Source organism: Anopheles gambiae, chromosome 2 (assembly GCF_943734735.2).
Source record: "Anopheles gambiae chromosome 2, idAnoGambNW_F1_1, whole genome shotgun sequence".
Taxonomy (NCBI): domain Eukaryota; kingdom Metazoa; phylum Arthropoda; class Insecta; order Diptera; family Culicidae; genus Anopheles; species Anopheles gambiae.
The window spans coordinates 76,127,741-76,143,760 of NC_064601.1; the positions used below are offsets into that span (position 1 = coordinate 76,127,741).

Consider the following 16,020-nt stretch of genomic DNA (forward strand, 5'->3'; position numbering starts at 1 on the left):
TTGAAGGATGCCACATCTAACAGACAGTAAATTAAGAAAATGGCAATGTGTGTTTATCTTTAGGAGTAGCGGGAAAACTGGTGTGAATCGAAAGTACAACTATGGCTGATATATATTTTAACCTCCTTCATCAATTCTTTGGGATATGTCTTTAATAAAAAAGGGGTTTGAAGACTAAAAACATGTTCCTACAGGCTAACATCTCAACACAAAAACAATACAAAAAACATTTCTCAACTCGTATCATATAAATCACCTTGCATGTCCTCCATAAAGTATAACTCTTGGTGTCATCGAGAATTTTTGGCAGATTATAAGTTCGAAGGTGGATACAACTGGTGTAACAAACAAATAAATTTAAATTTATTGCTCTGGATAACACTTGAGAAGAACCACATGCAAAAACTAGATGTAGAACTAGATAAACCTTTAAAATTTAAAAAAAAAATCACACCAAAGATCCTCGAACATGTAAAGAATGCGAGAGGAACACATATAAATTATAAATTTGGTGTTATATTTTTCAAAAAAATATTTTCTATAGAATGAATAAAGTGGACACTTTATTTTGACACAGTGATCTTGACTTCTCATTTTTGTCATGGTAACCATACCATAACCATACCAACTGCACACTCTTAACCATATCACGAACAATGTTTCAAAAAATATAACGGTACAATAACTTCATTTTTCACGGAAAAAATGAAAAATTGTACGTAGTGGGCACTTTATTTTGCCGGCCACTGTAGATGTATGCATTTAAAAAACTTAAAAATGTCCTCGCAATACTAATATTTGGGAAGATATTTGCAATTCACTTTGGCTTTATTATGATTATTGATTCATTTTCTTCAAAAAGTGGTCATATCATATTGACATATATATTTTGACATTCATATTTCTTGAACTTGACAAATTCCATTGTTTCATACACGTGATTTGTTTGTAGAGCCACTACATCGTCCGCATGATACTTATGGATTAACCGTCTTGTGTACGACCAAAAAACTTTACGTAATCGTTCAACCGTCTACCCGTGTAGGCCATACATTTTGTATAGAAGAATTATGTTTTTCGTGATTAAAAGAGTATATCTTTTCAATTTGTTGTAAGATTTGAATGAAAACTGTCTTGTAGGTTAATAATAATGTTTTATAACATATAGTTGTAAAATTAGAATTTTCAAAATCCTATTAAGATTTTTGTCAATCAAAAATATGTTCTAACTCCACTATCATAACTGGCCAGGCCGCATGTTTAAAGTGGATGAATAGTCTTTTTCTAAATTTAACTTAGGTTTCTTTCAAAAGTTATATACGTTTTTCAATTGTTTTGCTTGTTGTATAAAAATATATGATGACGATCTATAAAATATGCTCATCATGTTTTATTGAAAACCGGCTCCGACCGGCTCAAGACAATTTCGGAACCTCCTCCACTTCAACCCAACGTAGCCGGCTCCGCACCCACGGCTCTGAAGCTAACTCCGCTCCAGCTGCTCCGGAGTCAGCTCCGCACCAACGACTATGCACTCACGGCTCCGGAGCCGGTTTTTACAGATTGCACCAAAAAACAACATTTTCAATAAAGTTTCAATCGGGAAGATTCATAATTAGCTGAGTAAATAATGTTGAAAGAAATCTATAAAAAAATCGATAAGTTTTGAACATTGTTCAACAATCACTCAATCACATCGGGTGTTAGCTTCTACACTTGCGAGAAGATAGATTCGTTTTTTACGCTATCATACAATGCCGTCTCTATTAAAACGTTAGTCCAGAGCCGTTGGTTCGGAGCCGTTGATTCATCGCCGGCTCTGGAGCCATTGATTCGCCGCCGGCTCCGGGGCTGTTGGTACGGAGCCGGCTCCGGAGCTGTTGTTGCGGATCCGGCTCCGGAGCTGTTGGTGTAGATCCGGCTCTGGAGCCGTGGGTGCCATTGGTGCGCTCCAAAACACCCATTCCTATTCGGCAGTAACACTATGACAAAAGTATGAATGTATGAGTTAACTTTCAGCCAATTATATTTCGTTTGCCTGTAGTAGTTGGTATAATTTTAAAAGAGATGATTTCAGTATTAATTTCAAAATATTGTTACACAACATGCAATAAAATTTAACTGCACACAATTGTAATAAAACATTTGAAAGAAAAGAAAAAGACATAAGCATCCTCTCGAAACATGCTGCAAGGCCGGTTGGGGTGTTGGAGTTACAGCACATTTTTGATTGAAAAAATATTGATAGGATTTTTAAAATTCGATATGTTATAAAACATTATTGTGACCCTAAGACAATTTTTATTCAAATCTAACTAGTAATTCAAAAGATATACGCTTTTAACCACGAAAAACATTATTCTTCCATACAAAATGTATGGCCTACCCGGGTAGGCGGTTGTACATGTGAAGGGTATATAAACTTAAATAATGAAAAAAAATTTTAACATTTTTGATATTTTTTATTTTTTGCGCATGGGTAGAAAACATCTTTTCTGAGACATTTTTAAAATTTGAAGTCGATACGATTTTTTAGTCAAAAGTTATTTTGGAATACAGATGCGAAACTTACCCGGGTATGCGGTTGTACACATGACGGTTAAGGACACAATTCCACCTCTTGCAATGCTGCAAAATAACTATGATAAACGATTCAGACTAACCCAATCTGAAATCTCGGATAAACGGTAAGCTTAAGCTGTAATTATCATAATAAGCCGATGTGCGAATCTCAGTTATTTTTAACCGATACTCAGCAAAAAAAGAGTGTACGTATCAGGCAGTCCTACGGCACGATCCATTCAGGACTTGAAGTCATGACGGGTGTGTTCTGCAAGCATCACTAGATTCGTTAAATGAGTGATTCTCCAGTGATAAATTTAGTCTCTTTACAGAAATATGTATTGTAATCTCGTTCACTCAGGCCCGCGTACCAGTTAAATATATATTTTTCTATAGGTGGGCAAATTCTAGGAATAATTATGGATGATAACTTATGTTTCAGATAGTTGTATGACGATATGATTCGGTGTACAAACAGGGCGTTAGGATTAATATCGATATCTATGCACCATCCCGAACACTTAGGTCTAGAGAAACTCTACGGCTCGCTCAACCCCGTTCCAGCGCTGGTCGGTCTGACCCTATGTTCCGCATGTCGGCTGTCTTCAACACTGTCTCGGATTGCTTCGACTTCGACATCTCAACTCAGTGCTTCAAGGAACGTCTCCGGCTTTTGCCATGGCCGCAGTGAATTGCGCTGCAAATCATGTTTTGTTATGTTTTTTTTTTTTAATGAACTGTTACATCTTAATTAGGCCATAGGGCCCGTTGAAGATTAATAAATAATAATAATAATAATAATATTCATTTTGCAATAGACTTTGATGATACTACGTGTATCAAATCGTTACATTGTGCCCTTGTTCGACCGACATTAGAATACGACAGTGTCGTAGCCAGTGGCGGATTAACACCAGTGGAGGCCCTAAGCGGTCACACAAATGTAGGCATTTTTGAAGTGTCGAGCTAGAAGTTGTGTATGGACTTCTAAACCAGAGAAAGGTTGATGACATTTTCTCGATGCTTGGGGGTCACAAACACGGCTGCATAGTTTGCGTACTGCTTAATCCACCTCTGGTCGTAGCATATGCAGAAAATTGTAAACATAGGATAGAATCAGTATTAAAGCGGCCTTTCCGCTTCTGCTGACATCATCAATATAGTTAGGATTGGGGTAACTAACGGCTTCTTTGTTCGATATCGATCAGTCGATCGATTCACGATCGTATGAAATTAAATTAAAGTTTAATTTAAACAGATTAAGCCAAAAATCGGTGGACCAATTATTGTCTATTATTATCGAATTATCAATCATTATCAAATATACAACAAATTTGTAGTCACACGAAACTCATCTAAGTGGCAGCGATTGGTAGATTATGCGTTAATGTAAACTTACTATCGAAACATAAGAAACATTCGTCAATATACCACTTGTGCACAAATATACGACACTTGCCAACAATTTTACATTGAACGATTCTTAGTATGGCATCGTAGTATAAAAGTCTGTCTGAGCGATAATCAAAATGAAAAAAAAAAAAATGCTCTATGTTAACAATTTAACATTGGTTGCAAAAAATTTATTAGAAATAGTCATGCGCGTTGCGTTCCAAACCTGCAAGGTGTGATCCGTTCCAGCATCCGGAAAGCGATCCTTAATTTTAGCCCAAGCAGGTTCAAACTAAACCTTTTGCTCTCACCGTTCTTTGCGATACGACCTGAATCGACTGTCATTAACGTACTTATCGGTCCGATCTAAACGGCTGCTCTCAGCGTTCTCTGCGATCTGTACTGAACCGGTTGCTCTCAGTGCTGTTTGCGATATGGCCTAGAACGCTCGACATCTTACTCTCATAAATTTAATGGGCCAATTTGATGTAAACAAAGCATCCAGGTTCAATTTGAACCTGATTCTCTCAGCGTTCTTTTCTATCCGGTGCATAACGTCCTCCTCATCTCTTTTACTTATTTTTAGTATGGATACACAAACAAACCCTGTGTATGTGATTGATAACAGCGCACGACAAACACTATCAGTCACTGCTACAACGGTACAACAACTATGCTATGAGGACAAAAAAGGACAATGATTTCTGTAGAAATGAGAAGCTAATCGCTAATTGGAGACAGTTCTGCGCTAGTGGTAAATGCAATGAAAAAACTACTTTTTTCCGCTATGTGATTGTCATTAGTATTTGTATGTTTTACTAGTCAATTTGGCCCGGTTGCAGGTTTCGCAACAGAACTTAAGACGTGTATACTGACTGCAGGGCATATTTAAATGTTTTCATGCAAACATGTAGATAAGCATTCCTGCTCTCTTTTGATGTCTTTTTACTGATACTTTTTATGACCGTGTTGCTATCTTGGTACAGGTTTCCATCGAATTCTTATCCCGGTTTATAGCCCTTCCATAGTTTTGTCTTATTTACTTATTCAAATGTTTTATTTACAAATGTTAGTGTTTCCGTTACATTAGCAATCGTGGCCCTCTTTTTTTTCAATATGTTTGACTATCGGCTGGACTTGTGGTACAGTCGTCAACTCGTACGACTTAACAACATGCCCATCGTGGGTTCAAGTTCCAATATGACTGACTATTATCCTGCTATAGGTTATCAAAATGTCACTAAAAACCAAGCCCCGATGTGGCGCAGGCAGGCCTTGGCCGACAACGGTTGTTGTGGTAAAGAAGAAGATGTTTGACTATTCCGCTATCATTGACCATTTTTACAACCATATAGGACATACGAAAATTTAATTTAGGCATGCTGAACTTATGGAATAGCATCTATTAAATGTCATGACATGTTCATATGACATATGGGTCTTCCATCCACAGGGCTCACTGTCACGGCTTATTATTGACCACTACCCTATCTTCTGCAAGACTATTTGTGTACCAAGCAGCAATGGATATCCAGGAGTGCTAAATGCAAATAAAATCAATTAAACTAACTTCATTTAACTTTGTTGCTTCATCATGTGCTCATATAAAAAAAAACCCATGGCCCAGGTATGTCCTTATTTAATGTATATTATTATTGTATACTATTCCGTGGGAAATATAAACCCGTTATATGCATGTTTTAAAGTTGTTCACTTAGACCTAGTTATGCAGCTCCGATGGTTTCACTATTTTGCATGGTACCACGCATTTTTGGGTTAATGTACAGTGAAAAATTGTAATTGTTAAACGTTCATAGCGTACGATTTGGCAATCCTTTCAAGCAAGCATTTGACTGCATTTGGATGATGGTACAGGAAGCAAGTACATGATAGTTCGAAGCAAGTCTTTTTATTTAAACGTTTTGAACTACACAAAAAAACACTACTACGCATGATAAATCGGATGGAGCATGTATCTATGCATGTATGCATAAGAAAGATGAGAATTTCAAAAACTGTTGTAGTCATAGAAGGAAAATCAAACATAGTTATTTTGATAAAACTGAGCTTTCAATTCCGCACATTTTAAGTAAAATGGTTAAAAAATCAATGTAAATTATGTGATACCCTTTACGATGATTGAATTTGTTAGCAAAACATGCACTCATGTTTCAACCTCATATGTCTTATTCATCTGTATGTAGTTTAGGAACATAACTTTTTTATAAAGCCATCAATCATGTCACTTGACGATCAATTAAGCAATTTCTATAAGAAAAAATCTTGTACAAATTAACAAAATCACTCAGTCAACAGAAATTAAACACGTAAGGTCTCACTTTTACACTATTGTTACTATTACAAATTGCTATCACTGCACTTTTACAGTAGCACTCACTATTACAAATTGTTTTGCAAAAGTTCGAACTTGAATTTAGTCGAATAAACTAAAGATACTAAAGATAAAAACTGCAAAATGTTTAGAAATCAGATGAAATCAGATGTCAGCACAAACACGTTACATTTGATAGAATGTTACAAACGATCTCAAGCTTTCCATCAGGCATCCTACCAAGATCAATGTGATTAAATAAACTACAGGTGGGCTTATGATTCTGATTTTGGTCGTCATAATGAATAAAGATTTCTCATTTGAATAAAGAGATTGGCAGTAGGGGAATAAAGGGTACTAGGAACTTATATGTCACCTTACACTCCTCTGTAAAATGACGATCTGAACTGGACTGAACGACATGTTGTAATTTATGGACTTTAGACAGCATCAAAAGTAAGAATTCGCTACTTTAATTCCAGCTCAAAAATATTGATAATCAAAGTGACACCAATATCAACTTTGCTTTACAAAATTCACTGCTCTGTATTGGAACTAACGCGTTAGTCATGGCCAGTTTTTACACATTATTTTTGCGTACTGAATCTTGCTAGTTTCCTTAAAACTATGCAAATGTTGGAAATATCAGAGGCATATGACCAATTGAAAATAATCTGATACAGCTATTTTTTTTTTTTTCAGTTAGATCAAAGATTTAACTTTTGTAACATAACTATCATCCCAAAATGAAATGAAAAGATCAGCTTACGATCTGATTTTTGTATCATATAATATCATGTAAAAACTAGGCTGAGATCCATGCTACTATTTTCAGTGGCATTTTGGCCGGCGGGGTCATATGAGTTTTACATCGCTGGTATAAACATCGAAAAATGATGAATTTTCTGTTAAATTATTAATGTATAGCGTAATGTATTACGTTAAGCTGTTAGTAGAAGAATAGTTTTGCTCATTGGAAAATATAAGGTGAGCAACTGAAAAGCGTAAGCAGGGCAAGTTATCTCGAACCTACGTTCCGCGTTCCGTTTTTTTTCTTCAAATTAGCAGGATCGTACCGTTTAGAAACACAAACGATAATGCTCATTATGCGAGATACTAGTTTGGAAGGGTTTCTCTGTACAGTATTTTCCCGATTTATTCGAACAATGCGTTCCGTAGACATTCGCGTAACTCGTATTTCCCTTAAGTCGAATATCACGATCAACCAAAATATAATTGATCATTAATGATTAATAATTTATTTAATTAATAATTGTTTAAATTTAGTTCATTTATGTAATATATTACTTATTCGATGCAATTTGTGTGGAAAATTCTGTTATTTGGGTATTTTTAATAATTTAAAACTCTTGGAAAAATTGTAATTTTTGTTATTACAAAATTGATGGAGAAAATTGTACTGATTTGACATATGAACTGTCTAAAATAAAAATTCGCTAAATTCAAATTCACCTAACTGAAAGACTGTATTGCAATGCAACCAATAATTTTAATTAAACATGCTATATACTGCATAAGTGTAAACGATGTTCCTTACCCGATAGTTTAAATGCAATGAAAAAAAAGTCCTTCTAGAGTTCATACTACTGGGAACATTTAGTGTTTTTTTTTTGTATATTTCAACAAACTATGCGATACACGAAACAAAGAACCGCGTTAAGATTTTAAAAATCATTATTTTTATTGCTTTCAATTAAACTTAAAGTCAATCATAATTCCACCAGAATGTTCACTCATCAGTAGAAACGGCGCATAGGCGGATCAGTGGATGGAACCGTGGTCTCCATTGTTGTCTCTGGGGGCATGGTAGTTGCTTCAGTCGTTGTTGTGGTTGACGTAGAAACCTCGGTTGTGGTTGTCGTAGTACCCTCGGTCGTGGTTACCATTTCCTTGCGCCTCAACATCATACGACTCTTCTTAAGACTGTAGTTAGCTCCGCGGAAAGTCTCCCAGAACATACCAGTGGTACCACCAGTCAGACCCTTCAGGTAGAGACCGTTCAAGTTGCTAAAATCACAGAAAATGTTCAAATATTAAATGATCAACATTAGTTAAATACACGCCGGTGCTAACTTACCTCATTCCGCAACCTGTGTACCACCAGGCACCGCGGTTAGAGACGGCACAGTTGATTTCGCTGTTGTCTAGATCGAGATCGTACGCGCTGAACAGCACACCCTTTATTGCTCCTAGCGAATCACCGGCATTGCCAGAGTATCCGCCCAACTTGGTAATAGGGTAGAAGTCCGCACCGCTACCGATGGCGAATTCATTGTAAGTCGCGGTAGTAACGTTCTTTTCAAAATCTTCCAGCACGATGAACAACTCGTAATCTCCTGAAGCAGTCATATTGTAGATGCGATCCAGACCCAGCCAGTAATCGCCACCATCGAACTGGCCGAAACCGCTACGGTAATCGCTGTATGCACGGTAGAAATCGGTCGATCCGTCCTGACGGTTCTGGATAACGGTGTATCGTCCCACGCTGAAATCAAGCACGCAAACCACCTTGGTAGGCTCAGAGAATGCATCCTGCACCAGGTAGGTACCAGTCTGGGTAATGCGCGAATCATCACAAGACGTAAAGATAGTGTCTTCCTCTGGTGCCGGAGGTCTGTACTCTCCTTGGCGTCCTTCCAGATCCAGAATAGATTCGGTAAGGAACGTTTTTGTCACCAACCCCTGCTGGTTGATGGTAAGATCTCTGCAAGATAATTGTGGTAAAATTAAGGATAAAGAGAACATATTTAATTAGAGCAAGAAACATTCACGATGAAAGTTTCGGTCATACCTGATTGACTGCATGATCTCGGACAAAGCAATCGAAGATTTAAATAGCTGATCGTTGATGTTTTCACCCGTCTTAGACGTTTGACCGACATACCAGGACACACTCTTGACGTTCTTCTTCATGTCCTGCAGCTCACTGTACACAGCACCGTACTTGTTGCGCAGGTTCAGGATGAGTTTCAAAAGATTCGACTCTACCTTCCTTAGCTTGTCCACAATATTTTGGCAGCCACATTTATCGATATCACTGCCACCCTGCTGAATGGGTGCAGGGGTGGTGGGCGTCGGTGGCCTAATTCCATACTTTGGAGCGATTTCGGCGTAGCCCAAGCTAGCCGTACAGCCTACTGCCAAAACAAGCACGATCAACTTCATCTTGCGAACGCTTCCTAGTGAGCACTGACAGTCGTCTTGCGAAAACGCTGCCTTAAATACTCCTCGGCCATGGTCAGAAGATGAGTCCAATGGGACCGCGATGCGATACCGTTAGAAGACACATGGATGGATGCGAAGATCACCCGTGGGGCGAACTGGAGGCAAACGGAATGAGAGTTACCTAATTCACGATTCTTCCTATCTCTGGACTTTATTGTTCATTTTCTGTTTTCGTATGTCTATTCTAGGGTTTCATGCATAAATGAAATAGGCCTATGAATATGATTATCCAATTAGATTTTTTGGAAAAGTACAAAAATAATAACAATTATGTTTTCAACTAGACTGTGTTTTATTAAGAGACTAATTGCTAAATGAATTAAATTAAGTCCAGTTAATTTTTACTAAAGACTTATAGATGCATTTAAAAATTGGTGTCGGAATTGTACATACACTTTAAAAGAGACACTTATATTTCTGCAAATTAAACACATTTTTCAGTTTTAAAAATAGGTATATCTCAACAATAGTTTACCAAAGTTTATGCTCTCAGTACTCACCACATCATATAATCTTATTCCACTTAGAGTGTTTTAATCATTTGGTAATTTAATGTTTTTAATATGTAACCATAATTAACTTTACTTGACGCTGGTTTTGAAAGCAAATTAATTATGTAATACTTAACATGACAACTACATTCATATTATGAGTCACCAATTCAGCTCCGCATATCGCATTAGGCATTAGATTGTTAGAATTAGAATATTGTTCGCATACTTTTGATGAATTGCATTATTACAACACAGTAAAACACTTTAATTGAAATTAGATTTAATGTCACTGAGTGGTCATGGACACAGATGTAAACTACAATTTATTAATTTTAGTATTTATCAATCGTATTGCAAAGAATTCTATATCGATTGAACCAAAATATTTCGTCCACTTACTATGGTCAAATATTGAAATAAATTGCCCGTCTGAGCCTATTTGTTACCCTGAGGGAATGCAAAAAAATATTGACCTTAATTTTACATTTTACCTACGTCAATCGATGTGCATTTTAAATTGCAAATATATTTGCTACAAAATAAAGCGCAAAATATACCGTTAGCTGTGATATTCGCTAACTTGTCACTCGCGTCCTGGAGGGTGAGTGTAATTATAGGCCTCCAAAAAGAGAAAAAAAGTATTGTTATCTTGCCAGTGTTCCCATTAATCTGAATGTCACTGACCGCATATAGTTCGTGTCTCAGGTAGAAAGGTTCATCAAAAATAGAATACCCAAAAACAACTGAAGCTATCTTTTGCGTGTAGTTTGTCGCATTTGTTGATGCTCCCATAATGTGCTAACCAACTATCTCTAGTGAGCTGGTTTTTTTGTTGTATAATGTGAATCGAGCACAGCATGCAGCGAAACAGATCGAGCGGATTTGGTTTGCACTACTATTTGGTAAGTTCGCGGGTTTTATCGTTTTTTTTTATTCTACATATTGAATCGATTTTAAGGCGATCGAAATCAAACACCAAACGAAATCCATGCAAAAACAAGTTTTTTTTTGCTTGTGTACATTAGATCGACGAACTTGATCCCTCCTAGAACCAGTTCTTGCTCTAGGCAGATTAGACGTTGCTATAGAGGAAATTTGCATATTTTGGGAAGAAATGGGCCAATTCCTGTGCCTTTAACGGTCAGCTGGTCCACTTGTGTAGCGGCGCGCTAATGAACACAACTGGACGCTGGTGTTGGGGACACATCATGGGGCATAGGAAGATGTGAATAGATGAACCAGTAGGTTGCGGAAAGTTTGAGCTGTACGTGTAGCGGCATTCGCCAAAGATTTTGGCAAAGAATATTAGCTAGCATACGTTTTCTTCCCGCGTGCCTATTCCTGTCCGATCTCGCTATCGTAATAAATTATCAGCTGGATGTGCTAGCTGCGTGGAGCCGATAAACCCTCGGGATTTGTCTGGTCAAGTAGACCTGTTTGTGGTGGTATGTTCGGAAGATGTTTCGTAAGTAACGGTACCAGCTGATCGCAGAAAGGGACGTTGAACTGCCAAAATTTGCTATAAATTGAGCCTGATGGTGGTCAGACTGTATCAGTTCCGTCTGGAGTCTTGTTTGGCAGAGTCGCAGTGCAGCATGAGAAAGTTCTTACTAGTTTTAACGCTGGCGCTGGCGCTAGCTAGTGCCGAAACGACCGAGGACAAGGAAGATGCGGTTCCGGAAGAGATCGTCGAGGAGATCAAGGCGAGCGACGAAATCCCTGAAAATGATGGTGGTCTGCGCAACTTCGAATACTACAATACCGTTCACGGACCACATCGAGGTAACTCCCACGGTGATTACCGTCCACCAAACTTCGCTCCGTCCAATATCGGTTACGGAGGTGGTGGCTACGACGGCGGTTACGGCGGCGGCTATGGAGGCTCGTACCCCAACCCTCCTCCACAACCATCAGAGTCAGAGTACGACTTCCCAAAACCGAACCCTCCGCCGAGTTGCAACTGCAAGGATATCGTCGACCAAATCGACGATCTGGATGAGAAGATCATCAAGTCGCTGCTAGATTTGGAAATTAAGGCCGATGGCATCCAGAGAGACGTTGGAGACATCCACAAAGAGACGGAATCGGTTGCATTCGTGTCATCCCAAACACAGCTGATCGCAAATGCTGTCGACAATCAGCTAAATATCGTTCGCCAGAATCTTACCATCATTAAGTCTGATGTCGAGTAAGTATTTCAAATTACAAATTATCCACAGTTCCCATGGTAAATAAGTCGTTTAATAACCTTGCCATTTTATTATGCCATCGCCAGGGAATTGACTCAGTTCCAGCAAAACATCCCTGATAGAACTTATCTGACCGAGGCTCTGTTCGGACTGAAGTGCAGCTATGCACGCAAGAGCAAGCCGCTGGATGACAGGATCTACTCTTCTTGTGAGGATCCTAACATCAAGAAAACGGGCACCTACTGGATTAAGGCCAACTTCTACAAGCCGGTAAAAGTGATCTGCATGCTGGACTATGGCGGCCGATGGATGGTCATTCAGAACCGTTTCGATGGTAGCGTTGACTTCTACCGTCCATGGAGGGAGTACAAGTATGGATTCGGAAACAACGACGGTGGAGAGTACTGGCTTGGACTGGATCGTATTTACCAGTTCACCAAGAACGGTGGAGCCCAGCTTATGATTATGTTGGAGGACTTTGAGAAGAACGTTACCTACGCCCAGTATGATCAGTTCTCAATCTCCGATGAGAACGATCAGTACAGGATCCTGAAGCTGAAGGGCTTCCTCGGCGGTGCTGGCAACTCGTTTGAGGCAGAGGGCATGCGCTTCTCCACCTTCGACTACGACAATGACAAGTTCGATCAGAACTGTGCTGCCCACACCCACGGTGCCTGGTGGTACAAATCTTGCGGGGACAGGTACGTATAGCGTGAAAAGATACAAAAAACATGCTTACACATTTTTCCCCCATTCACAGCAACCTCAACGGTCTGTACCTGAACGGACCTACGCTAGAGAAGACCGGTATCTACTGGAATTCGTTCCGCGGATACAACTACAGTTTGAAGAAGACCCGAATGATGCTCCGACAAATTGGTGGTGGAACGGGCTACTGAACGCGACAAACTTGACTTTTTTAGCTATAGTGAATAACAAGCAAACACAAATCGTTCAATAAAGTTTGACACGTTTTTGGACAAATGTGCGAGTTTTTATTTTATTTTACACGTTTTTATTGAAGTCGCTTACTTTTGGCTTTGAAAATGCAACGCTCATAAAATCGCCGTGTTATGCGAGCATTATTCTCACCAAACTCTCTCAAATGCACTTTGCGCTCTAGATTGCGCTCTTCCCTGTTTCTATTCGTTGCTAAGGTGAATTTTGCCTTCTTTCTCTATTGCAGTTTATCTTTGTCTCTCCACATTGGATGTGGCGCAGTCTACTTGAAATGATCCAAGTAAAACCATGTTCAGAAACCCATAAATGTTACCACATGGTACAATGTCTGATGATGTGTAGTACACGAAACAAAAATTAAAAACACGTTTAAATGCACTAAAATCAAAAATAAATTTGCCTTAAGAAACAGGTATTTAATTTTTATCTTTATTTATTTCTTTTATTTTTAAAAACGAGCTGATAGACAGTATAAGCTACAGCACTGAGAATTTCCAAATGAATGTCAACGATATATCATACGCTCTCTCTCTTGTTAGCCTGCTCACGATAGAGCACGTCGGTGAGACATGGCCCGGTCCAAAACAATTCTCCAGGATGCTCGGTCCCTGGCTGCAGCCTCCCATCCATGTAGGCACCTCCGACCATCTCCGACAGGTCTCGCTTCACCTGGTCCAGCCATCGAGCCGCCATGTCATCACGCGTCATCTTCATCTGGAAACCGAAAAAAATGAACATTTATCGGACTAGTTGTGAGAGGAAACTTATTAATAATGTGCATACTAATTCTTCAACAAAAATTAGTTTGGTGCACATTTGATTTTTATTGTTTTTGTAAAATAGAAAGGACTATTTACTTTTTACTATTACTTTTTTGAGCATTTTAATTAAAATCACCTTAAATCTTGCTACGTCTCACTACCAAAGCAAATCACAATTTTATGTAGTTACTCCTTTGCAAAAGCAATCCAAGCTATCAATTAATTACTTTTCAGTAACCCAGTTAACCAAGCAATAACAATAAGCAAGCGGCAAAAACATGTGAAATGTTACAATGCTTCAAGAAATTAAAAAAAAGGGTAAAATCAGAGGGGCGGTTCCGTTGAACAGTCATCAACTCGAACGACTCAATAACATGCCCGTCATGGGTTCAAGCCCACAATGGACTGTGGCCGTAGCAAGGATTGACTATCCGGCTGCGTGGCAATGAAGTAATTCTTGAAAGCCTGTACAGTTCGGCATGTCCGCGTTGTGGGCGTTATGCCAAATAGAAGAAGGTAAAATCAAATAACTCAGATATGAATCTTATCTAGCTTAGTTTCAAGACAGAAACGGCAGTGAATAAAACAGTAAATATAAACCGAATGATGGCGTGCAACTCGTAGCCAGTCTCGTAGTACAGTCGTCAACTCGTACGACTTAACAACATGCCCGTTTTGGGTTCAATCCCCAAATGGACCGTGCCGCCATACGTAGGACTGACTATCCTGCTATGGGGGGAAATCAATCAGTCACTGAAAGCCAAGCCCAACAAAAGCAACAAAAGCGTCGTAAAATATAGGATTAAATAACGTCAACTCATTATCAACCAACCTGCACAGCTTGTCAATCTGCTTTTTATTTAGAATTTAGAATACAATTACTTACAAACCGTTTAAAGATTCAAACGTACTAGCATGTAGATAGCATCTAATCATTAATATAGATAATCTTAACTTAAAATTAATTTTTAATTGATACTAATATCTGAGCTAGTGGGCCAATAACTTCTGAATGACAGAGCAATTTATCAACAATTATTTTGCATTACATATTACGTTTTATACACATTTGAAGCGTTAATATTTAAGTTTGTGAACAAAATAACCTACAATAGTATCTTATTACACGCGTGCTAGTGTGGCTGAAGCTGGTATTCTCCCAAGCAAATTGAAAACTGTTTTTAAATAGTTGACCAAGCGCAGCGTGATTTATTTCACTCAATTTGTCCACCGAACAAATCGGTACTCTTATATCTGCGATACACTTTACTACATGTTCTCCCGTGAACACGTTTGTTCTAGCAGTAAAGATCTTACAGCAACGAATGACTGCTCACGCGCTCCTTCTATCGCAACATAGTCCATGGAAATAGTTCATTCATAAAACCACGCAACAGTGATCGTACCTGCCATCCCTCGACGAAGTCTGAAGTCAAAGAGCAAAGCAAAATCCTCCCATTCCTTTGGACCGTTGGTTCCGGCGCAAAGAATGATATATTTGTTTCTGGCGGGATTCGTTTCCGTCACAAGTGGATACAATTCAATAAACCAGGGCTTAGGAGGAAAGAATTGAGTAATCTTGTAGGACGTATTCTGTATCGTTCTGGCTCTGTTTGTTATTTATGTTCTTCTTTTCAAGACTCTGTAGCTTCGATGCTTGATAATGATGAGCCAGGTAGCTTCCGAATTGAGGAGGGCATAATACCAAACCGGGATATGTTCTGATGTATATTTCGTCTTACGGATCTTCCATCAAGCTACGGAACTTGTAGAAGATGATCAATGTCAATGCAATGAGAGCAGCTTCTCAAGATAATCGCAGAATAGTCGGCAACAAAGTACAAACCATGGAAGCTCAAGATACTGCGGTTGAAATTAATCATGATGTATGAGCCTGCAATGATGATGCTGTTGTTGCTTCTTCTGTTGTAGTCTGATCCTCTACGTCTGATTGTGTCACTGTCCCTATGGGCCACCGGTTTGATTTACTTTTTCATTCACCTTACGGGAGCAAGTGTAGTGACAAATCACCTCCTGCCCGGGGTTGGCGGCTGACGGTTGACAGGCCAATCGAGTGGAATGTG

At 38.8% G+C, this 16,020-nt stretch overlaps 2 protein-coding genes across 2 annotated transcripts; one reads left to right on the forward strand and one right to left on the reverse strand.

The window, feature by feature from the left end:
* Positions 1-7,963: 7,963 nt before the first annotated feature.
* Positions 7,964-9,496, reverse strand: LOC1275821 (ficolin-1-A). The gene is made up of 3 exons (XM_315100.5): positions 9,099-9,496; positions 8,385-9,011; positions 7,964-8,314 (listed from the first exon to the last, which is right to left on the reverse strand). The coding sequence occupies exons 1-3, from the start codon at positions 9,470-9,472 to the stop codon at positions 8,044-8,046; spliced, it is 1,272 nt and encodes a 423-aa protein (XP_315100.5). The 5' UTR covers positions 9,473-9,496; the 3' UTR covers positions 7,964-8,043.
* Positions 9,497-11,546: 2,050 nt separating this feature from the next.
* LOC1275822 (fibrinogen-like protein 1) lies at positions 11,547-13,199 on the forward strand. The gene is made up of 3 exons (XM_061646455.1): positions 11,547-12,214; positions 12,302-12,916; positions 12,976-13,199. Exons 1-3 carry the CDS (start codon positions 11,562-11,564, stop codon positions 13,112-13,114), a joined length of 1,407 nt encoding a protein of 468 aa, XP_061502439.1. The 5' UTR covers positions 11,547-11,561; the 3' UTR covers positions 13,115-13,199.
* The last annotated feature ends 2,821 nt before the right edge of the window (positions 13,200-16,020 follow it).

Bases quoted from the DNA above. Each gene is read 5' to 3' on its own strand.
- LOC1275822 (XM_061646455.1), top strand. From the start codon at position 11,562: ATGGTGGTCAGACTGTATCAGTTCCGTCTGGAGTCTTGTTTGGCAGAG. The intron at 12,215-12,301 runs GTAAGTATTTCA...TGCCATCGCCAG, and splicing joins ATCATTAAGTCTGATGTCGA to GGAATTGACTCAGTTCCAGC. The intron at 12,917-12,975 runs GTACGTATAGCG...CCCCATTCACAG, and splicing joins TACAAATCTTGCGGGGACAG to CAACCTCAACGGTCTGTACC.
- LOC1275821 (XM_315100.5), bottom strand. From the start codon at position 9,472: ATGAAGTTGATCGTGCTTGTTTTGGCAGTAGGCTGTACGGCTAGCTTG. The intron at 9,012-9,098 runs GTATGACCGAAA...ATTATCTTGCAG, and splicing joins GAGATCATGCAGTCAATCAG to AGATCTTACCATCAACCAGC. The intron at 8,315-8,384 runs GTAAGTTAGCAC...CTGTGATTTTAG, and splicing joins TACACAGGTTGCGGAATGAG to CAACTTGAACGGTCTCTACC.